Raw genomic sequence first — 26,516 nt, 5'->3', positions numbered from 1 at the left:
CGGGGTACCTACAAGTGCCATCTTGTTTGGGAGTTACATGGTCTGGAGTTTCATCTCACGCGCTTCATTTCATCATAGTATATAGGCCAATACAATGAACACATCCGTTACAAGCACTTAAAGCATAAATCCTTGTATTCACCGATTATCCATTGTGTCAACCAACCGAGAGGGTTCTGTACATGGAACCTATACCCGTTTAATAGTTTGTACAATCGAGAGTGTTCTGTACATGGAGCTATACGGAATCAATAGGTTGTATAACTTGCACTAGGATAACATATATTAAATTTCACGATCTGTTACAGAAATACATGCTTATGTCATTACACATGCCGCAGGCCATCACTATTGTTAATGTATCATAATCACCCATACATCAAAGCTATTCTAGGCAAGCATATGCATCAATGTTTATGATACACCATAGGTTCGACGGGGCTGGCAATATTCAAATCGATAACATGGGAGGTAGCCAGGCGTGACCCGCGAGTGAATCAACAACACCAAGCAATACAGCAGATGTATACCGCACAGTTCCACAGAATACTAACTGTTTGAACGGTGGAGACGAGATGGAATTGAATATTCTACAGCTGATTGAGTTGCTCCATCACTGGCAGCCTCAACCATTAAGGATGTGTACATGATGTGTAGCCCTGTCAGTGCAAGTACACGTGTTTTATGTGCGATGGTTGACGAGCTCGACAAATGCAACATTGCAGATGAAAAATACTATGTAAGATAAAACATATTGTGAATTGTATCCACCTTATGCGTGACATATTGGTATAATCTGATATGGTGGTGAGTGCAAATGATCAGTAAATCTGATGAATGGGTTCACCAATCACAATGCGCTTACCATGTTTTACGTTTTTAACTATGCATATAGCAAGGTCATTAGAGGGTGGCAAGAGCACACCTGTCGCTGGACCACGTGCTGCCTGCTCCACTGGATCCGCTATCTGGTCACGACTGACATTAGTCCCTTTAAAGTGATTACCCATGATACCTTGCGCGGTCCCTTTTGCAGTGGATGGCGGGAGATTAATGGCGACAGACGAAACACTAAATGTTTAAATAGTTCCCGCTACATTCTCGTATCTGCGGATGAACTTACCATGAAGCGCGGCAGATTTGGGCGGACGTCATTGTGAGACGTTTTGAGATTATCTCCCAACTCAGGCTGTGGAGTAAAGCATTGATTTGCCATCTAGCAAGGAGAACGGCGGTCGCTGATCGGGGAGTTCTCGCTAGTGTTGCTCCGTTGTCGGCGCTAGATGGAGCCACTGCTGCAACCAGTCAGACGGAGGGACGGCGGGTAATAGATTGCCGTTTCCGTTGTGAGAGCCACCGATACCACTGGACATCTTAAATTAACTCCAACACACATCGGATCAGCTATGAAACCAGAGATGCCATCGTACCACCAATAGATGCGGGAAATGACAAAAAAGATCGGAATAGTCACACATCGCAATTAGAGCCAATGGAAAAACTAGCTTAACGTGTGGATTTGTTCACAAGATCAGTTGTGAACGTGCGGGGGAGCGATTTTATTGGCTGCTTGATGGGGGTAAACTGAAGAGCGTGTGATGGAAGTTTTACCTCTGTGTGGTTACTGTAGCTAAGTGTTCCAATAATGCATTCCGTTGTATACAGGAGAGGCAGTGCGACTCGGTGGGGAACCGTTGGTCAGACGGCAGCCACAGTGATGACGTAGAAAGCCCGGGGGAGTAGAGGGACAAGACGAACCTCCAGGGAAACAACCTGTACCTAGGGAGCGTGTCACAACATCTCAGCACACTCTAGGATGGAATGATGGGGCCTAGATTTCCTGAAGGATATTGCCTCCTCTCTTTCTGGATATGGGAACGCTGAAGGCTGTCTTGCTAGTCTTGACATTTCTCAAGCAACGATACCACTGTCCACGCGATAGTGCGGAGAGGTCTTTGCAATTTGCCACTATCAGCTACATGTGTATGAAATGGCAAGTGGACGCGAGAAGTTACAATGGATAGATGTATCTACGGATTATCAGCTTTTTACCTCCTGTTTTGTGTATTGTGAGCTATCGTGATGTGATTGCCACCGCTCCGAATCACCGAATATGCATGCCCTATCGAGGCAGCAGCCCTTCTCATGAATAGACGGTGCAGTTGTACAATGAAGTAGTTGCATGTCGTCCACCCGGTTGTAGACATCAGGGGGCACGCCGTGGGGTGTAAGAGGAACGTGCAATCAAGACAAGCTATGCTTACGTGTTTCCATCAGTTTGGAGGACAATGCATTGGATCATAGTGTGCAGCATCTGGTCGGTCACCTCAGCGTTCAGTGGGCCACAGTTACCAGTCATCAACATAGGTGCCGTCTTCGATACGGTTGAGTACGACAACTTCAAGAAGGTGTTTTATTCAGCCGTCGACGACTTCAATAACTCCAGTAAAAAGATCCACATATTCGGTGACGCTGTGACCGCCCAGATGGGTCTGCGTGACACCATTAGTCTGACCTGCAGTATGCTGGAACAGAAAAGCATCCATTTGTTCTTGGTGTTTGGCAATGCGAGTACAATTCACTCCATTAATAACATCGCCGAGTACCTGGGGATACCCGTCATGGGATACATGACGGACATGCGGGAGAAACACGTGAAGGTAAGACCAATGTTTCATATTTCATCCTGTGCACTGGTCGGGTTCGAATCTTGATCGATGGTATCCTTTCACATGTTGATCTGACGGCTTGAAATCAACTGATATTTTGTTTAAACATCCTTGATCGTCCACACTGGATTTTTGTTTGACTTATTTTTGACAGATCGTTTCACTAAGGTTTGAAATTGTTGAACGTATGTTGAACTGATGTTGGTCAAACTGATAAAGCCATGATTTGATGACTGACAGATGTTGTAAGATGACAGCGTGATGTTTGTCTCATGCATATTTTTCTGATGTGAACCGGATACTGGATGTTGGTTCATATGTGTGTGATGTTTGATGCTTGTCTGATGTTAACAGATGTTGAAGTGCTGTTGAATTGATATTGAATGAGTGCTGACCTGCTGTGTGTCTGATGTTGGCTGGCGTTACATGTGTCTGATGTTGGCTGGTGTCACATGTATCTGATGTTGGCTGGCGTTACATGTGTCTGATGCTGGCTGGCGGTGTGTGTACTAGGTGTTGGTTGTCGTTATGTGTGTCTGATGTTGGTTGGCCTTATGTGTGTCTCTGATGTCGACTGGTTTTATGTGTGTTTGATGTTGGCTGGCCATATGTGTGTCTGACGTTAGCCGACCTTAGGTATATCTGATGTTGGCTGTCCTTATATGTGTGCGCGTCTCTCTCTCTCCCTCTCTCTTCCCCCCTCCTCTCTCTTTCTCTGTGTGAGTGTGATACTGGCTGGCCATATGTGTGCCTAATGTTGGCTGACCGTACGTGTGGATGTATGATGTTGGTTGGCCTTGTGTGTCTTATGTTGGCTGGCCTTATGTGTGTCTGAAGTTGGCTGGCCGTGTGTGTGATGTTGGTTAGCCTAATGTGTGTCTGATGTTGGCTGGCCACATGTGTGTATGTTGCCTGGTCGTGTGTCTGTCTCTACGTCGCTGGCTTTGTGGGTGTCTGATTTTGGCTGGCTTTGTGGGTGTCTGATATTGACTGACTTTGTGGGTGACTGATGCTGGTTGGCCTTAGGTGTGCTCGATGTTGGCAGGTATATGTGTGTATGATGTTTGATGGCCTTGTGGATGTCTGATATTGACTGACTTTGTGGGTGACTGATGCTGGTTGGCCTTAGGTGTGCTCGATGTTGGCAGGTATATGTGTGTATGATGTTTGATGGTCTTGTGGATGTCTGATGTTGGCTGGCTTTGTGGGCGTCTAATGTTTGCTGGCTTTGGGGGTTTCTAATGTCGACCTTTTGTGTGTTTGATGTTGCCTTGCCATTTATGTGTCTGATGATTGCCGTTGATGTTATGTATATCAAATATTTCTATGATGTTTCTGTTGTGTTTTGTCTGATATTGACCTGATGTTTATATCGTGATGTGCGTCTGGCGTGTGTCCGATGGCTTGCTATCTGTGGCCATGGTCATCATCACTTTAAATCGTTATAACTCTATTTCGTTCTGATGTGAGACATCTTGACTGCCCTGTGTGTCCTACCTGCTGAGACAATGATATTAGGTTTGTGCACTTCATGCAAACTATTTATATGTAATGTAATGAAATGTTCGTGAATGAAGGACAAGGACTGGTGTCACCTATATTAACTGAAACAGCGACATTTATGTAATGTGAATTAGATGGAAACGTCAGCACTGACTATCATGGACTGTTCAAGGCCACGGTCAAGGTCAGACCCATGTCCAACGAATACTGTAAACAACAGTCAGTTGTATGTCACAAACGGTGGGTTTCAACCCTTCACAGTCAGACTATTGAACATGCCGATTTGACATCATAGCTATCACCATACCATGTTGCATACTGACAAGTAGACAACATTTTACCTCATAATCATATAGTTTTTCAAAACAAAACCTCACCAAACACTGTAGCACTTAATGAAAATATGATTAGGAATATATACACTGGCAACTAGACAATACATGAACACTGTGTTGTATCAGTAACATGTATTGTAAAACAACTCGATTCAACGTTGTGCCTGAACATATACAACCTCATCGAAATATCTACACCTTAAACAGCGCAATATGAAAGCAAAACCCTAGAACATGTATACCTTAAACCATGCAATATAAAACAACACTCTAGAACATGCACACCTTAAATCATGAAATGTAAAACACCACCCTGGAACATCTGTACTATAAACCATGCAATATACAACAACACCACAGGACATGTATACCTTAAACCATGCAATATAAAACAACACCCTAGAACATGTACACTTTAAACTGCACAATATAAAACAACACCCTAGAACATGTGCATCTTAAACCATGCAATATAAAACAACACCCTAGAACATGTACACCTTAAACAGCGCAATATAAAACAACACCCTAGAACATGTACACTTTAAACTGCACAATATAAAACAACACCCTAGAACATGTGCATCTTAAACAGCGCAATATAAAACAACACCCTAGAACATGTACACTTTAAACTGCACAATATAAAACAACACCCTAGAACATGTACACCTTAAACAGCGCAATATAAAACAACACCCTAGAACATGTGCATCTTAAACCATGCAATATAAAACAACACCCTAGAACATGTACACTTTAAACTGCACAATATAAAACAACACCCTAGAACATGTGCATCTTAAACCATGCAATATAAAACAACACCCTAGAACATGTACACTTTAAACTGCACAATATATAAAAAAAACACCCTAGAACATGTACATCATAAACCATGCAATATTAAACAACACCCTAGAACATGTACACTTTAAACTGCACAATATAAAACAACACCCTAGAACATGTGCATCTTAAACAGCGCAATATAAAACAACACCCTAGAACATGTACACTTTAAACTGCACAATATAAAACAACACCCTAGAACATGTACACCTTAAACAGCGCAATATAAAACAACACCCTAGAACATGTGCATCTTAAACCATGCAATATAAAACAACACCCTAGAACATGTACACTTTAAACTGCACAATATAAAACAACACCCTAGAACATGTGCATCTTAAACCATGCAATATAAAACAACACCCTAGAACATGTACACTTTAAACTGCACAATATATAAAAAAAACACCCTAGAACATGTACATCATAAACCATGCAATATTAAACAACACCCTAGAACATGTACACTTTAAACTGCACAATATAAAACAACACCTTAGAACATGTGCATCATAAACCATGCAATATTAAACAACACCATAGGACATGTACACTTTAAACAGCGCAATATAAAACAACACCTTAGAACATGTGCATCTTAAACCATGCAATATAAAACAACACCCTAGAACATGTACACTTTAAACTGCACAATATAAAACAACACCCTAGAACATGTGCATCTTAAACCATGCAATATAAAACAACACCCTAGAACATGTACACTTTAAACTGCACAATATATAAAAAAAACACCCTAGAACATGTACATCATAAACCATGCAATATTAAACAACACCCTAGAACATGTACACTTTAAACTGCACAATATAAAACAACACCCTAGAACATGTGCATCTTAAACAGCGCAATATAAAACAACACCCTAGAACATGTACACTTTAAACTGCACAATATAAAACAACACCCTAGAACATGTACACCTTAAACAGCGCAATATAAAACAACACCCTAGAACATGTGCATCTTAAACCATGCAATATAAAACAACACCCTAGAACATGTACACTTTAAACTGCACAATATAAAACAACACCCTAGAACATGTGCATCTTAAACCATGCAATATAAAACAACACCCTAGAACATGTACACTTTAAACTGCACAATATATAAAAAAAACACCCTAGAACATGTACATCATAAACCATGCAATATTAAACAACACCCTAGAACATGTACACTTTAAACTGCACAATATAAAACAACACCTTAGAACATGTGCATCATAAACCATGCAATATTAAACAACACCATAGGACATGTACACTTTAAACAGCGCAATATAAAACAACACCCTAGAACATGTGCATCATAAACCATGCAATATTAAACAACACCATAGGACATGTACACTTTAAACAGCGCAATATAAAACAACACCTTAGAACATGTACATCATAAACCATGCAATATTAAACAACACCCTAGAACATGTACACTTTAAACTGCACAATATAAAACAACACCTTAGAACATGTGCATCATAAACCATGCAATATAAAACAACACCCTAGAACATGTACACCTTAAACAGCGCAATATAAAACAACACCTTAGAACATGTAAACCTTAAAGAACACAATATAAAACAACACCCTAGAACATGTACACCGTAAATACCAGAATGTTAAACAACACCCTAGAACATGTACACCTTAAGGAACACAATGTAAAACAACACCCTAGAACATGTACACCTTAAACAGCGCAATATAAAACAACACCCTAGACAATGTACAACTTAAAGAACACAATATTAAACAACACCATAGACCATGTACACTATACATACCACAATGTTAAAGAACACCCTAGAACATGTACACCTTAAACAGCGCAATATAAAACAACACCCTAGAACATGTACACCTTAAAGAACACAATATAAACCAACACCCTAGAACATGTTCACCATAAATACCACAATATTAAACAACACCCTAGACCATGTACACCGTAAATACCAGAATGTTAAACAACACCCTAGAACATGTACATCTTAAAGAACACAATATAAAAGAACACCCTAGAACATGTACACCTTAATGAACACAATATAAAACAACACCCTAAAACATGTACACCATAAATACCACAATATCAAGCAACACCCTAGAACATGTACACATTAAACAGCGCAATATAAAACAACACCCTAGAACATGTGCATCTTAAACCATGCAATATAAAACAACACCTTAGGACATGTACACCATAAACCATGCAATATAGAACAACACCCTAGGACATGTACACCGTAAACCATGCAATATAAAACAACACCCTAGGACATGTACACCGTAAACCATGCAATATAGAACAACACCCTAGGACATGTACACCGTAAACCATGCAATATAAAACAACACCCTAGGACATGTACACCGTAAACCATCTAGGATAAAGCAAAACTCAGCAGCACATACACCCTATATCAAACGGCGTAATATAACATATATTCAGAATATTACCTCAAAACCAAACACTGTGCACGAATGCACTATATGACAAAACTCTGACACATCTAAACATAACGTTATGAAATAGCATCTTCCATTGCGTAAATCCTGAATAACTGACCATCACTCTTGAATACATATACAATTCATAGTAAAACATTGCTGTACAAACATGTAAGCAATAAACCGATTCGTACGAAATTAAATCAACACTCCTGAAATAGACTCTACGCCATAGTAAAACATGCGCTCTTAAACTTGCCACATTAAAACTGGACACAATACAGCATCAGGCAGCCCCCCCCCAAAAAAAAAACAAAAAAACAAACAAACCCAAACAAACAAACAAACAAAAAAAAAACAAAAAAAACAAACAAAACAAACAAAAACAAAACAACAAACAAACAAACAAAAAAAACCCAACAAAAAACATTTAAAAAAATACAACAATAACACACACACACACACACACACACACACACACACACACACACACACACACACACACACACACACACACACACACACACAAGATTTGAAACTTAAACCATTCATAAACCTGGAACCTATAACCCCATAACCACGCATGTCACAACATCCGGGAACGTATACACCTAAAACAATGCATAAGTGATCAATACTCTGGAAAGCATAAATCGTAAAACATCCACTATCACAAGGCATGCTACATTTTAAACCATGCATGATAAAATATGAAAATAAACTTTGAGATAAAATACTTTCTATCAAATAATCCTCATCTTTCAATAGTGAAATATCCAATAAATAATTCGCAGTGTAACGGCTTGTAAACCAAAAGCACAAATAATGCCACCACGCTCTGGAAAAGACAAAACTTGAAAACATTCATAATAAAAGCATCAGGCTTTAGCATATATCCTAAAGTATGAATAAACAATAATGGCAAACTTCCTAAACGGTTACTCTGTGGTACATATAGCCTAACTCCTGGATATTAAACGGCCAGTTTTCGCATAACCCGAGCATATGAATAATGCACTTTCTTAGGATATTCTTTAATAAACCAGATATATAAAACAGACATATCCTCAGAATATTGCACAATAAATCTATCAAGGGAAACCACACACGGTGTTGCACAACAATGAAATAACAACACTGCTTATCATTAGCCTGGGGCGATACTAATACCGTTATTTGAAGTAAACATGAAAACATCATCCATATTTGGTTCATGCTTACATCAAGGATGCTAATATTGCAGAAGTGAAACCTGTCCGTGTTTACAGTGTCTCTATCATATCGTTCAAATAGATTTCCTATACCACAATATCACCATAACAGTATACCCTAAGAAAGAGGATACGGCCAAGATGAACTTCAGTCGGACTGAGTATGTGAATAGCAACTGTCATTAAAGCCTTGGTGAATGAAGATGTACGTACATAGCGGTGTATTCTAGTTTCTGGTCTTCAGTTCCGACAGAAAATAAATCATGGTTGCACACAAACCCATGTAAGGTGTCATCGACACCCCATGTCTGTGGTGGAATCTTAAACAGACGGAACAATGGTGACATTGTACTCAGAGAGAGAGTCAGTATGCTAGTTTACTGCCATACCCAAATATGGCCTAAATCCACATGGTTTTTAGGTGACGTGGATACCAGCAGGCAGAGCACTGTATTTTACTCATACATATATGGTGGAATCAGTTCAGGGAAATGAAGAAATATCAGTGATCAGCACATGATACAAATGCTTCTTGTTGACTTCATTAACACATGAAGCATATTGTTTCTAAAGGGTGTTTCAAGCACATGAAATATGTTGTTTTTCTTGGCTGTGTGTGGCACATGAAGCATATTGTTTCTAAACGGGTGTTTCCAGTACATGAAGCATATTGTTTCTAAAGGGTGTTCATGAACATAAGACATATTGTATCTGAAGGGTGTCTCGAGCACATGAAGCCATAGAGTATTTCTAGAACATGAAGCATATGGGATGTGAAAAATAATTCCAATACCTTAAATCATATGATGAATATTTCTTGCACGTGAAACATATGGCCAGTAAAGAGTATCTGTGGCACATATATCAACTTGAGTCCTCTTGATGAGTGCTTTCAGCGTCATGTTCAGAATTATATAACGACGAATTGCCGTGTGTGTGTGTGTGTGTGTGTGTGTGTGTGTGTATGTGTGTGTGTGTGTGTGTGTAGTTCTGACCGATTCTGGTTTCATACTGCTTAACCTACTGAAAGATTGTGCAGCAGTGCACCATGGGCATCTAAATCAAACACAGAGTGCTTAATCCTAACCGACTTTCCCTTATTACCGAGAACCAGACAGGGAAACATGAAGCGTCATTTTCCAATGCTTTTTGTTATGACACGATCGGGAATGGAACTATCGACCTATATCCACCAGATCACCCAATGAAGTCGTTAACGCACAGGACAATATAAGATATAATACATAAAATTACGTGTTCCAGTTCACAAAATTTTCTTAGCTCATGATAAAAAGATGAATGCCCATATTCATCTGAACCGCTGAAGAGCTAATGAGTGTTTTTTTGCGCCCAAATATGTCACAAATTACACAAGTATCTACATCTTAAGTGTCCCGAGCCTGAAATCGCCATTTGCGAAAATACATACTGTAGATGCATTAGATTCCTGATACATTATACCGGTGAACTGGATACTTTTTGTACCAGACCATAGGGGAAACAGATGGAAAACGATGATTCGACGCAAAGAGGTTCATATTTGTGCATAGCAACAGCAAGGAGATACACTACTGTGTGATCCAAGGAAAACCTCATTGTTATTCTCTGATTCATTTTAACGAGACACTTAGTCATTTAACGCTGTCCAAATGTATCGCCTACTGTTGACCTACCATGCTGCATCATGAACCATCCATTACATTAAGCCAAACCTTTGGCACCAAGGTTATATTACTTTTATGAATGTTCTGCAAAAGCTAGTTACAAACACCATATAAGACAATTAAAGTCCTTTTCAATTTTATGATATCTTTCACCGAAGGCAGATATGAATCACGTCACATCACAAGGTGGGCAGTGACGTTTACCATATTCACACAGAGCTTTGAAACTTCTACTATTTGACAAATGATTATTCTTGATGATATACAGAACGAAATGTCAGGAGTCAGATGAGAATCTTGGCCGAGGTTTGGACATTAGCAGAGCGCAGGAGGGGGTGTTGCTTAGGAGGCCGAGGGTTTATTTGAGGGGGTTAAGTGGTGATCGAGTGGGTGAGGTACTGTACGGGTGGGTGAGGTAGTATATGAGGGACTGTAGTGGTATGGTATGTGAGTGAGTGAGTGAGTGAGTGTGTGTGTGTGTGTGTGTGTGTGTGTGTGTGTGTGTGTGTGTGTGTGTGTGTGTGTGAGGGGGTGCGGGGGGGGGGGGAGGGTAGTACATGAGTGTTGGTGGGTAGTGGTGACGGTGGTGGCTGTAGGGTATATGAGGTGAGGTGGTTTATGAGTCAGTAGGGTAGTATAAGAATAGGTGAGGTGGTATATGAGTGGGTGAAGTAGTAATTAAGTGGGTGAGGTAGCGCATGATTAGGTAAGATGGTATATGAGGAGGTGATGCGGTACATAAGGGTCGAGGTGCTATATGAGGGAATGAAATGGTATGTGATTTGATGAAGTAGAAGGGAATGGATCATGACTGGGTGAGGTAGTATATTTGCAGAGAATAATGTACACGAGTAAGATCTGTTCAGGATCTGATGAGTACAACATGAATGGGTGAGATGGTATACATTTGGGTGAGATGGTATATATTTAAGGGTGATGGTATATATTTAAATGAAATGGTATATATGGAATGAGATGGTATATATTTGGAGGAGATGGTATATGGGTGGAATATATATATATATATATATATATGACTTAGCACATGATGAAATGGTGTGGCACAAGAATTGCTAATATCATATATAGGTGGTTAAAGTGGTGTATGAATGGGCAGGTTTTTATGTATGGGGAAGTAGACAAAGACTAGTAATTGTTCTATGTCCTGTATATGCCATGTTAAACTCTATACCAAGTAAATATAAACCATCAATGCCACCCTTGATTATCAGAGGAGAAGACATTACGAAAACCTGAATTCATCCCCGTCTTCCAGACAGCCCAGCAAGATAAACCCAAATTACATTTGAAACTGACATAGGAGGACTATTTGCTGGAGATGCGTACAACGCACTCGGTATGAATACTGTCTCAAGACGGGACCAACTGCTTCTATGAATGCCGGCTCTCCCAATGACACACATCTGCTCAAGCAACAAGAAGCTTTCACTGTCGCCCACATCGGTCACGTGGACTATCAACAAGATACTCTTACAATTTATTCGCCCTTTTCGTGGCATATTTTGATATTTGAATGCACATTATGCAAAAACAGCACTGGAAAGGTCATGAGTGAGTGCAGAACAAGGGGCAAAGATACCCGAAGACAATCGAGACACGGCTCAAGACGCATCTGCTGTTGTAAACCAGGCCTCATAGCTAATGTGAAATCCTGCCTTGACAGTATTCTGATAGTTACTCTCACTGCTCGGAACACTCTGCTCACGGAGTTGATTTGCTTATATGGATGTTCTCGGGAGCTGGTCAGCGTGTCATCGCCATTGTTGTCACGTGACCTGTTACAGTCAGCTGATGTGCACAGAAAGGCGAGCCTGTCAGTCCGTATACTGCACTTGCTCTCTCTCTCACCATCATGGCGGCGTCAGCTGCCTCCCTGCCTGGGAAGCAGACTGCTGACAATGTACATGCGTAGATTTAGATTATAATTAACAATGCCGTGCTTTCAGGAGATGTCAGTGTTTGTTTAAATAAGTTTCTTTCAAAGCAGGGATGTTTGTTACAATTTGTGACTCTTCTCTGAGTTCAGTTCTTTAACGTATATACTATGATGTATGGCCAGTTGAAGTGAATGCATAAACATCAATAGGAAGTCTAATGTAGCGAGTCAGTGATTGGGTTAACGGATCTCAGTCAAAATAGGCTGTCCTACTGGGCTTGTGAAGGGGACATAACAACGTAAACAAGTACTTGATTTTCAGTTTGTTTACATGAACACATCCGATCAGGTTATAATTAAGAATTAATTATGAACTAAAAAAAATGTATTCTTTAATTTTCAATTTGGGTTATGTATACAAAATATACTTGTGAAATGATCGATAGTGAAAGTTGTAAAATACGTTCTATGTGTGTTGTTTTGCTTTTCGTAATTGTTTTGAAGAATGTTCAGTCCGTCAGTGTGTTATCGCAGGTACCAGGTAAGACTTAGTTTATATGTTAGTGTCTTATTTCACTCGTATTGACAGGTATAATGGAGGTAATATGCAGACAACAGCTCGTATTGATGTTTTCTTTATTACACACGAGCGCTGCAGTGCTTGCCCTCATTGTCTAAATTGTCAGTCTCACGTGAACAATGCCACCACGTGCGTCGCGATGTGGATTTATGCTGACTGGAATTGATTTGCGGTAATTAGGCTTTAGCTAATTTAACTTTCTCCAAGGTGGCTTCATTTTCCTGATGAAGATGTTTAGTATCCCGTCCTCCATACTTTGTAGCTCCACGGCCATGTTCTTAAATCAGCTGTATCGAGCCCTGCCTTCAAACACGAACAATTAATACACAAAGTAATTGCTCGGCCGACAACCAACCGAGAGAAGATTTTTTAGAATCTTTCAAAATCGAAGAGTCAATTTACTTCCAATGAACCATTATAAATGTAAACACAAGTATTTCATGTGGCGTGATGTATTTCTATATATCGTGATAAATATTTACTGTGTGATGTATCGACGCGGGCATTCCTTCATCGGAGCTCGCTTTGCTGCACATAGCATACCCCAGCTCGCACACGGAAAACAATCAACTGGGAAAATTCCAGTAGTATTCCCGACATATAATGAGGCTAAAATCAATTAAGTGTTTCTCGAGGGCCCTCACGGATCCGTGGTGCATGCCTTTGACGACAGATTACAAGCCCATTTTATTGCCTGGTATTTGGTTTTTATCAGCCAACTGAGCAATATCATCGACATATTTAAATTGGGAGTGTGAAAAGAATCCTAATGTCGAAGGATATTGTGACTTTGATGAAGTTAATCACTTAAGCCTGAGTAATTAGTAAATAAAGCCACAAGTACGTGTCTTGCAGAATTTCTGCTGAATGCTTCTGTGAAAATTAAACATAGTATAATAAAGAAGATGTTTAGTACAGATGTACTTTAGCCGATAATTCAATAGCTTGAGATTTGAATCACGTGAGATATTTCATTTTTATAGAAATAGGTGTGATTATTTAGTTGAAGGTTTGTACTTCTGTTTATATGATGTGTGCGTGTTTACGTGTATGTGTGTGTATGTGTATGTGTATGTATGTATGTATGCATGATGTGTGTGTGCGTGCATGTGTGTGTATGTATGTATGATGTATGTGTGTGAGCGTGCATGCAACTTGACACATATAGTTACTGAGGTGGAAAAATACAAAATTTGAAATTTTGTAGTCAGTGAACATTATCATTAAACATTCGATGCAACACAACCAAACCTCTTCACTAAATATCTTTATTTACGTGCACATTGAAAAACATGGAAAAACACAAACATTGTTGTTATCCCGGCAAATGTGCAAAAAGTCATGTGCGGCTGAAGGTGATTGTTTCATGCAGGAAAACACTTTAAAATTGGAATAAACTGAAACCTATTGAAATGCCAAGACTCAAATTAGAACCGGGAGCGCACCATTCATGTATGCCGGACAGTCTGTCACGGATGTTGCACGCGCCTTTTGGATGCAGTAGACAGACAATTCTTAACCTCCGGGCAATTCTAAACCTCCGGACACGCCTGCTCCAAACAGGATCAACAGCTGATCGCCAACGGCCAGGGGCTCCCCGTGTGACGTCACAATGAGATGACGTTGCTGCGTCATCTGCGTAATCGTTTTGTGACCGCTACTTCCACTAGTAGGGAAATGTTCAATAGTTGAGTGACACCACAGACAATACGCAATCGTTTACGACGTACATTCGTTAGAGCCCGCAGACTATACGCTGGACCCATTTTGACACCTGTCCATCGACGACAACGTCACAGACAATGATAATGGAACAGGGTAATCTTTAGTGACGAATCACGTTTCACATTACGTTTTGCCGACGGAAGGGTGAGGGTATGGCGTCGGATAGGGGAATGACATGATCGGTGCTGCGTCAGGGAAATTGATCGGTTCATGGGTGGAAGCATCATGGTGTGAGGTGCCTTCATGGCAAATGGACGTACTCAACTCATGATTGTTCAAGGCAACCTAACGGCCAGAGAATACAGTGATCAGATTCTCAGTCCCGTTCTTCTTCCTTTCTACACACTGCATGGCCCAGGTGTTACGTTTCAGCACGATAACGCTACATCTCACACCGCGTTTTTAACCAGAGCCTTTCTACAAGATGCTGGTGTTGACGTCATGGAGTGGCCATTTCGCTCACCTGACCTCAGCCCAGTCGAATACATCTGGAATGGACTGGGCACGCGATTACGCATGCAAAGGATTCATCGACAGACGTTCAAGTCGTTCAAGTCTTGAGGTCAATGAGGTGACGTTGTGCAGGGGTACTAGCGTCTAACGAGGATCACACACGATCCTGACTTACTTGGATTGCCTTTGATAACAATGTGATTCGCTTCCCTGACAGTCACAGTACATTTACACTTTTCATCGATTAAAATTGCTGTAGAGAACAATAGGGTGTGTCTTTTTCTGAGTAAATGTTGTTTTAAGCTCAATTTGGTGAAATTATCTATTTCTAGAAGGCGTGTTTATGGTGTCGATTTGTGCCCGTGTTATGTTTCTAATTGTGTTGAGTACATTTTGCTCACGCATAACAAAGATGGTCAACCATCAGAAGACGTGATCATCTCATAACGGATTTGAATGAAATTTTGTGAAAGCTTCATGTAACTAACAAAAACACATTGTGAATGTTATTTACAGAAATAACAATTCCCGCCCAGCCACGAATGACAACAAACACTTGAGAATAATGAGATAGGACAGCTACAGTTTATGTTTCATACTAGATGTGTTTAGAGATGTTGTATCATTCTACTGCAAAATAATCCTTTTGTTGAGATGGAAAGTCTTAAACATAATCTTGTGTGATGTACTGGTGTGATGAGTGCATGTGTATGTGTGTTCTCCCTACAAGCAGACCTCCGACGCAGAGGTCATTAGATTGCCTAAGAGTTGTTCTAAATTCCAAACGACCCTGTGTCGCATGCCTTTAGTGTAATGCATGGATATCCCTTTACATCTTAAAAGTATTTTTGTCCCTAAATGTGCATTTTTCTACGTACCATTTCCGCTGCTCAAGATGTAATTGAGTTAAGTAGTTTCATATTACGCCTTGCCTGCCTCTTTCAAATACTATTCTCGTTACTTCTTTATGCACTTAAATTCATCAATAGCAATGACAGAGAAATCAAATGTTCGCTTCACAAACACGGAACCTCTGCAGGGAGGCATGGACCTTTCGGAGGAGATATAAGCAGCCAGCTAACAATGTCTGCATGGGCGTCATGTTTCGATCACTGCAACTGATCTAGGTCCCCAAAAGATCTCATTTGTCCTTGAAAGAACCGGTCTCCAGTATATCATCCTTCTTGTCCCAGGACGGGTTCGCATACAATTTCGATTGTCCCGTGACAGAACATATCCACAGTACACCATGCTTGTCTGGGGACACAACAGGTCCCCAGTACATCATACCTGTCTTGGGACAGAACAGGTACCCAGTGCATCATACTTGTCTTGGGACAGAACAGGTAACTAGTACATCATGCTTGTCTTGGGGCAGAACAGGTCCTCAGTACATCAGGCTTGTCTTGGGACAGAACAGGTCCCCAGTGCATCATGTTCATCCACGGACAGAGTTGATCCCGGGTACAACGAGCTTAACACATCAGATCCAGAAACACGTCAGGTCGTCCCTGGTACGCCATCTTTGTCCGAAGACAGCAGTTCCCTCGAGCATAATGCCTCCCTCTCTCTTAACATTCAGTTGCCAAGACTGGGTCATCTCATCCGTAGCTGGTTTGCCCTATCTGCGTGACTAGTGGCCGTCTACAAACCTATTTGTTTGAAGCATTGTTACACAAGTTCAGGTTTACCGGAGTACTCCTTTTAAGTTACATTTCACTAGCTGTATTGATTGGTTCGTGTATAATTAAACACTTTAAGCAAAGAAAATCAGAATGCTGTTCCATGGAGCGCCATACAATGCAGGATATATCAATGTCCTCAAGATATTGAACTTGTAGATGTTTTATTAGCGTCCCTACATACAAGGCACTGAAGTGGGTCGTTTATACACGGTAACCACTTTTCCTTTTTTGACGTCTCTATGTCCTACGATATAGAGTTGCTTGCCGATCCCGTCTTTCCTGGTGTTCCGCATGAACGACACGTGTTGCGAGCAGTACATGACACACCAGGACGACTAGGACACAGGCCATGTCACAGGTTGTCAGTCTCGCGGCGTGTCACACAGATCAATATTGTGTATTTATGCAGGTTCACTAGAATAATTATCATTCGTATCTTGAATGTTAGACCCACTGGGTAAAATCGATCAATTATCTCGAAACAATTGCCATTGAATATATGTTTTACAACAACACAACGTCAATAATCCGGGACGTCGGTCGCGCTGGCACGCCATTGTTGGAGAAGAGACTTAAACTGTGAGTCTGATTGCACCACGGTCCGCATACACCCAGCAAGCCTGTATGTGTCATGTATATGGAAAACCTAGAGCGAGTTAATGTGTGAAAGAGCCTGAGTATGTGAGTTTGATGGGGGTCGGGATGAGGTGGGGCTGGAAAATCCAACAGTTGTGCATTTCTTAGACATTAAGAACTTCCACGGAGCAGGGGCGTTTCTTAAGCCTGACACGCCCAAAGCAAGGAAACATCGCCACATCTCGCTCGGTTATTTCATGAAAATAAATTCCAATATAGTAGCAACATGGTTTTGAAGCAGTCAGTCGCCAACCTCAAGACTCCTGTTTTCTCAAAATGAGCACATTTTGGAATGTCTCAAATGTTCGTTTTGGTGCAGGAGTCATTTATCCAAATACAAATGAACCTCGTTATACAAAATATGCTCGAACAGCACACAGCTGTTCAACGTAAAAGGTCACAAGAAAATGTGTTGAATGACTATGTAATGATGTTTACGTCATTGCCCCTGAGTCTTGTCTGTCTCTCTGTACACATCCTCATATACTTCATATATATTCTGGTTCATGTATATTCGATCCTCCTTGATACATCCCTGTGTTTGTTTACCGAATATATTCAGCTGCGTAGACACTCTTTTATCCATATTTGGAAAAATTACGAACTGGTTCAAAGATCAGTGAATGCTGCACATATTACTCTCCTAAACGAGTATACTTGTTACCTATTGCCATTAAAATCTGTTACGAGAGTAATTACAATGTTGTGCTGTTCGGCAATGTAACAGTTCTTATTTTTCCTTAATCGTGCTCCAGGTTGCAGCTGTTGTTGAGGTGACTGTTGTTGATGTCCGGATAAGTTCCTTCCGATGGTGATAACAACGTCTTCTTAGGCATCAGATGACGTGCACAATACCTTCAAAGGCAGATAATATCGTATCATCCAGCTTTATCGGTTCAAGAGGGGTTCACATTGAGTTGGTTGTCGACGAGGTTTTCATTGACGTAATCGGAACGTCAACAACGACATCTAGGTCTGTTGCAGTGGTACCTCCGGGGCACTCGGAATGAATTAGTGGGTTCGGTTATATATCGATGTGTATTATATGAACGACTGATATTTCATCCCCCTTCGAGGCAGTGTCCCCAGCAGCAACATCAATGCAAATGAGAGCATATTCGTGCAGTTGATTCTGCCTCAAACCATTGTGTTTTTCGCTGAGACCGTCATCAGAGGTGTGTGGTTTGTGTGTTTGTGGTTGTGTGATTGTGTGCTGTATGTGTGTATAGTGTGTGTGTGTGTGTGCGTGATTGTGATTGTGTGTGTGTGATAAGAATATGCATAAGGGAGGAATCTCTGCGCGTGTATAGATTGATGTGTGTGTGGTATGTATGTATTTGTGTGTGAGTGTGTGTGAGTGAGTGTGTGAGTGTGTGAGAGAGTGAATGAGTGTGTGTGTGTGTGTGAGAGAGAGAGAGAGAGAGAGAGAGAGAGAGAAAGAGAGATCGGTATGCACATGAGGGATGAGGGAGAGGAATGTGTGTGTATGTATGGCGGCGGACTGACAGGACTTTCAGGCCCTCAAGCGAAGCAGTTGGGAAGTGAAGGAACCCACCCCTACCCTACCCTCCACATCGCCATATCGGCGTGCTTTAGGCTGCGTTGTATCCTGTCAGAGTGCTATTCGCTCCATCATCTTGTCCTGCAAAACGCAGATAAAAATGCTTAATCGTACACAACAGCACGTGCCAACATTTGATAAAGTTTTAACATAGAGGCCAAGTGGTAAACCGAAGTGAGGTTTTGCTAATATATACCTATGGCAATCCTGTCCGTCAGTTCCTCAAGGAGCGGCCAACAAGAGCCACGATTTCTTCCTAACTTATATAATTTATTTCTACAATCGTCCACGGTGGCCTGTAAATGGCTACTGCGGTGAGATGGTCAGTGAGAGAACAGAATCAGGCGTAATGGGGATCTAATTTTCCACCAGGAGAATCAAGGACGCAAAAAGCATGAGAAACGGGTCTTTTCCTGCTTAATGGAATTCGTCCTTCAATTGGCGGTCGGTAATGGACTGGAGAAGAGCTCATGCAAATAAGATACAAGAAATTTCGATCGATACATGTAAATTGCATGCAGCTCCTGTCCCTGAGCAGTAGATCCCGTGCTGCTGATCCAGGGAGACAGACTCTGTTTCATGGACGGGGCTGGAATATACGCCCCTGTGACGTCGGGTAAGGAAGTGTTCACGAGAAGACGTGAGACCTGTTAACCTGAGATACTGACACGGCTACTGGCGGTTGACTTCTCAACACTGTCGGCGGGCGTGAAGAAACAGACGTACAGGAGGGTTAGGGTAGATGAAGACCATTCGGTCTTTGGACAGCAGTATCTGTGTTTGGGGTGGATATCGGGTGTCTTGGGGAGTGGGAGCGAGGTATGGTCCACACGAAGGGACGGCATTTCACCTTTTTGTAATTTGACTTGCATGGGATGGCGTGCGTAGTTACTGGAACACGTCTTCATTAGTATATAACAATTCTCTAAGTGATCGGAATGAACAGTCAGTACGTAGTAAATACTATGTCTAAATACATCCTGTAGGAATTTTGTCTGGTATTCAGGTTTTAGAGAATCGGTAATTTGAGTCCTGGAAAACGTTCTGTTGAGTGGAGTGTAATATTTCGTTACACGATTGTCAGCGAATAATTTCCAGTAATATTTCCCATATGTTAATATGCTCAAAAAGGTCGCTGAACTGAACTGAGAACAGCTGGTCGTGTTACCATGTATCCGGCCTCATTAGAAGGCACCGCGGTCCCAAGTGAGTTACCTCCCCCTAGGATATCAGGGAGTGTGTCTTACTCGAGGTTAATTCGACTCTGGTGATATAATCCTCCTGCTGGAAGGAGGTTGGGTGTCTGTAGAATCACAGGGGACCAGCAAATGACCCTTCACATATGTAGATAAGAAACACTTACGCTTCTGTACACATAAATAAAAGATGGCGCTCAGTATTAATTTCCTAGATGGCGTCTTCTGAGCAAGCAACGTTTAATGTTTGTTTCTTTGGTTTTTCATTTCGAGTGATTTTTCAGTTATATAGAATTTAATTTCAGGACATACCTGAATGTTGTCGCTACGCTTAAATTTGGCTTCCAATAGTTCCAAAAGTTTGAAACGTCGGTATTTGCTATGCATTGAACAGTAAGCTATTATTCACGATGACGTAGATTAAGAGAAACAATCCACCTTGTGTTGAGCTTTTCTATGATTATCTCATATGACGTTATTATGTAAGGTCATTTCTACTGTTAAAGTACATTTGAATAATATCGTGATCATTGATCATTGATTCCTAATAAGATACATCGTGTGTTGTTCTGGTAAATAAGTGACAGATGTGTAGGCACGTGATAACGTGATGGCCGTTGTCCAGCACCTCGGCATCTCTCTCTCTCTATACATATATGAAATGTCGCTAGTGATATAGTGTTAAATAATTTTCACTAATTAAATCCTTCAAATATATTACTGGAGAGGGAGTGTTGTCACGGTTCCCTGCTCACTGAAAATATCGCGACACTTCTCTCTGATTCTGATGGATATTTAGTGGGGCGTGGTAGTTATTTCTGACTTAATTAAAACAAGGAAACATTGGGTGAATTGTGTTTATTCACCCACCGCGAAAAATATTGATTTTGAAGTGTTATTTTTATTTGCACGGGTAAACTATCGAACAAAGCATGCAATTACACTGCTAAACCGTCCCACACATATAACCACGTTATATTCCATAGTTTTCTAAATGGCACAAAGTTACTCTTGATTGTACTGTTGACTTGAACTATTTAATCAAGATCCCGGTTACATTTTCATAGTCTAAATTACAAAAGATTTGCTCATCTTTATTTTATTTCGTCAATGTATTTTCACTTAATCTAATGTTTGACTGAATGGGGCAGTTACATGTATAACACCTGTTTCAAACTTGGGCGCCTTGGCATTTCAACAAAATGGCTTTAAGGAGAAATATTAACATTGATTTTATCTAATGCAACGAAGTTGGTTTCTATATCTGTTTATTCCTTGAAGCGACTCCTCGTCATCTTCCGCTGTAGTGGCTACAGAGTGTTTGATGTGGTCAACAAACAAGCACGTCAGAAGGGCAGGTACAGCCCGGCTTCCTTACCATGTACGCCAGTTTTAGATCAATGGCGATATATATACTTTGATGTAAGTTTGCTTTGTCTAATTATTACTTTAGATGTAGTTAGGCCGGATGACATTGGGACTATCATCCCCGTTAATTGAATGCCGCCCTTAGAGAGGGGTTTGATGGGTCCTCGTAGACAATCTGTTCTTTGAGCTACGATCCTTCATGCCACGACTTTAGGAGCTAGCTAAAGTGTCTTGATGACGATGTAGTAGCCGACGGTTCAGACGTCTTCGGACAGTAGTACCTACTGAGGCTCGTTTGGTGTTGAAACTCACTGAATCACGTGACTGCTTTGCCAGTAGTTCGTTGATCCATTTTTCATTATTCGCTGATAATTACTTGTATTCGCATTAATATTCATTTTATATTATGACCGTATTATTCAGACTGAAACCATGTGGTCATTTGCCAATATTTCATAATTACAATGTTCATGAGATTATTGTTGGAAGATCCATTATGCATGAATGAGAGAAAAGACAAAAACATGTGAAGATTATCACCCTCAGTGAAATCTCCACCTCACCCCGCCTCTAAGCTTCATCCTAAATCCCTCCCATGCAGACTGATTGTCGGTAGATGAGTGAGTGAGTTTAGCTTTACGCCGCACTCAGCAACACTCCAGCTATATGGCGAAGGTCTGTAAATAATCGAGACAATTCAGTGATCAACAGCATGAGCATCGATCTGCGCAACTGGGAACCGATGACCTGTGTCAGTGAGCCTGACCACCCGATCCTGTTAGTCGCCTCTTACGACAAGCATTGTCGCCTTTTGTGACAAGCATGGGATGCTGAAGGCCTCTTCCATCCCAGATCTTCACGAGACTGACGGCTGATGATGTTGTTGACAGCTGTTGTTGTGTTGAACCTTCGGGTGTGATCAGCTTCAGCCATATCGATGTGTAGATGTGTGCCAGATGTTGCATCGAAAGGTACAAGATAAACGATAATGCTCATTACATCAATAGATTATCAAAGTGTGTTAGCATCTTGATGATGCCATTGTAATACCCGAAGTTGTAATGATCCGTCTGATGTTATAGCTTCAAAACTTGTGACGGTCTCTGTGGTGTTATGGCCTGAACTTCTGCTGACCCCTATGGCATTATAACCTCTATTTATGATGTTCCCTCTGAGGTTATAACCTCTATTTATGATCATCCTTTTGATGTCATCACCTATATTTTTGATGACCCCTCTGATGTTATAACCCCCAGTTATGATGCTTCCTATGATCCTATGACCTTGAACTTGCGATGACCCCTCTGATGGTACAGATCCATTTATGATGATCCCTCTGATATTGTAGGTTGGCGTTATGATGATGTCCAGAATGTCCTAGAGGGGGTTTTGTTGATACTTTGTGATAACCCCTTTTCTCAGCACTGCATCGATGCCCATGATATTTTACCTTATTAATCCCTTTGACGTTATAACCTCCATTCATGACGATACCTCCGATGTTATAACCCCTAGCTATGATGCGCCATATGATGTTGTAACTAGTATTTATAATGATCCCTCTGATGTTATAACCCCTTTTTATGATGATCCCTCTGAGGTTATAATATCTGTTTATGATGATCCCTCTGGTGTTATAACATCTAGTTGTGATGATCCCTCAGATGTTATAACCTTTAGTTATGATGATCCCCCTGATGTTATTGGTTGGAGTTATAATGATGTCATTCCAAGTGGTTGTGCTGATCCATCAGGGTTATACTGGGATGTTTCCTTTGATCTCCGACCTCCATGTTTTACCTCGACTCGGATTGGTGACTGATTCGTCTGATGTTTTATCCTGGAGTTGTGATGATCCTTCTGATGTTACATCCACGAGTCTGAAACTAACTAACCACTATTGCACGGCGTGTGTTACAGACAAATTTGCTCAGAGCTTGTGAAGTGTGAAGTGAAATTGTGTAACTCCATAATACAAACACATATAGGCCTGCTAAAACATGACCCATAAACAGGCTTGAAAAGAACAAGGTGTCCTCTTAATTATATCAGCTTAGATAAAAATGCCAAGCTGTGTATTTTTATCAAATTTGGATCATTCTTGGTAAAGCTGATTGCTAGCAGACATTGTTGTTATCCGATTTTGCCCAATAACATTGTTAGATGAGGCAAGTAAGAACGAATAATTCCCATTAAGTCTTGCGGCCCTGTCCATCCTCGCTGACACTGTTATTGTTGGTGTACCGGTCAGAGCTCTTCTTTCTCGGCTGACATTGCTATTGTTGGTGCACAGTTCAGAGTTCGCCTCTCTCTGCTGACATTGTTATTATTGGTGTACCGGTTAGAGTTCGCCTCTCTCTGCTGCCACTGTCATTGTTGGTAGACTCTTCAGAGGTCGTCTTTCTCTGCTGACATTGTTATTGTTGGTGGACTGTTCAGAGTTCATCTTTCTCTGCTGACATTGTTATTGTTGGTGGACTGTTCAGAGTTCGTCTTTCTCTGCTGACATTGTTATTGTTGGTGGACTGTTCAGAGTTCGTCTTTCTCTGCTGACATTGTTATTGTTGGTAAATAGTTCAGAGTAAAATATAGTGACGTTTAAACTCCAACTGTATCATTTACCCATGTAACATGTCATCTACTTTATACCCCCACTAGAGCATACACTCATGTAACATGTTATCTACTTTATACCCCCACTGTAGCATACACTCATGTAACATGTCATCTACTTTATACCCCCACTGTAGCATACACTCTTGTAACATGTCATCTACTTTATACTCCCACTGTAGCATACACTCATGTAACATGTCATCTACTTTATACTCCCACTGTAGCATACACTCATGTAACATGTCATCTACTTTATACCCCCACTAGAGCATACACTCATGTAACATGTCATCTACTTTATACCCCCACTAGAGCATACACTCATGTAACATGTCATCTACCTTATACCCCCACTAGAGCATACACTCATGTAACATTTCATATACCTTATACCCCCACTAGAGCATACACTCTTGTAACATGTCATCTACTTTATACTCCCACTGTAGCATACACTCATGTAACATGTCATCTACTTTATACTCCCACTGTAGCATACACTCATGTAACATGTCATCTACTTTATACTCCCACTGTAGCATACACTCTTGTAACATGTCATCTACTTTATACTCCCACTGTAGCATACACTCATGTAACATGTCATCTACTTTATACTCCCACTGTAGCATACACTCATGTGACATGTTATCTACTTTATACTCCCACTAGAGCATACACTCATGTAACATGTCATCTACTTTATACTCCCACTGTAGCATACACTCTTGTAACATGTCATCTACTTTATACTCCCACTGTAGCATACACTCATGTAACATGTCATCTACTTTATACTCCCACTGTAGCATACACTCATGTGACATGTTATCTACTTTATACTCCCACTAGAGCATACACTCATGTAACATGTCATCTACTTTATACTCCCACTGTAGCATACACTCATGTGACATGTTATCTACTTTATACTCCCACTAGAGCATACACTCATGTAACATGTCATCTACTTTATACCCCCACTGTAGCATACACTCATGTAACATGTTATCTACTTTATACCCCCACTGTAGCATACACTCATGTAACATGTCATCTACTTTATACTCCCACTGTAGCATACACTCATGTAACATGTCATCTACCTTATACCCCCACTAGAGCATACACTCATGTAACATGTCATCTACTTTATACTCCCACTGTAGCATACACTCATGTAACATGTCATCTACTTTATACCCCCACTAGAGCTTACACTCATGTAACATGTCATCTACTTTATACTCCCACTGTAGCATACACTCATGTAACATGTCATCTACTTTATACTCCCACTGTAGCATACACTCATGTAACATATCATCTACTTTATACTCCCACTAGAGCATACACTCATGTAACATGTCATCTACCTTATACCCCCACTAGAGCATACACTCATGTAACATGTCATCTACTTTATACTCCCACTGTAGCATACACTCATGTAACATGTCATCTACTTTATACCCCCACTAGAGCTTACACTCATGTAACATGTCATCTACTTTATACTCCCACTGTAGCATACACTCATGTAACATGTCATCTACTTTATACTCCCACTGTAGCATACACTCATGTAACATGTCATCTACTTTATACTCCCACTGTAGCATACACTCATGTAACATATCATCTACTTTATACTCCCACTAGAGCATACACTCATGTAACATGTCATCTACCTTATACCCCCACTAGAGCATACACTCATGTAACATGTCATCTACTTTATACTCCCACTGTAGCATACACTCATGTAACATGTCATCTACTTTATACCCCCACTAGAGCATACACTCATGTAACATGTCATCTACTTTATACCCCCACTAGAGCATACACTCATCTAACATTTCATATACCTTATACCCCCACTGTAGCATACACTCATGTAACATATCATCTACTTTATACTCCCACTGTAGCATACACTCTTGTAACATGTCATCTACTTTATACTCCCACTGTAGCATACACTCATGTAACATGTCATCTACTTTATACCCCCACTAGAGCTTACACTCATGTAACATGTCATCTACTTTATACCCCCACTAGAGCATACAC

General features: G+C 40.7%; 1 protein-coding gene across 1 annotated transcript in view; it reads left to right on the top strand.

The window, feature by feature from the left end:
• The first annotated feature begins 1,658 nt into the window (after positions 1–1,658).
• The window catches only part of LOC137290798 (glutamate receptor ionotropic, NMDA 3A-like), a 116,385-nt gene continuing 91,527 nt past the window's right edge, over positions 1,659–26,516 (top strand). The window contains exon 1 of the mRNA XM_067821928.1: positions 1,659–2,660. Coding sequence (XP_067678029.1) covers positions 2,289–2,660 — 372 coding nt within the window. The 5' untranslated portion in view covers positions 1,659–2,288. The remainder of the gene's footprint in view (positions 2,661–26,516) is intronic.

This window comes from Haliotis asinina, chromosome 7, assembly GCF_037392515.1.
Source record: "Haliotis asinina isolate JCU_RB_2024 chromosome 7, JCU_Hal_asi_v2, whole genome shotgun sequence".
NCBI lineage: Eukaryota > Metazoa > Mollusca > Gastropoda > Lepetellida > Haliotidae > Haliotis > Haliotis asinina.
The sequence above is the reverse complement of the archived record's forward strand: the minus strand, read 5'-3'. Positions and strand labels throughout refer to the sequence as shown.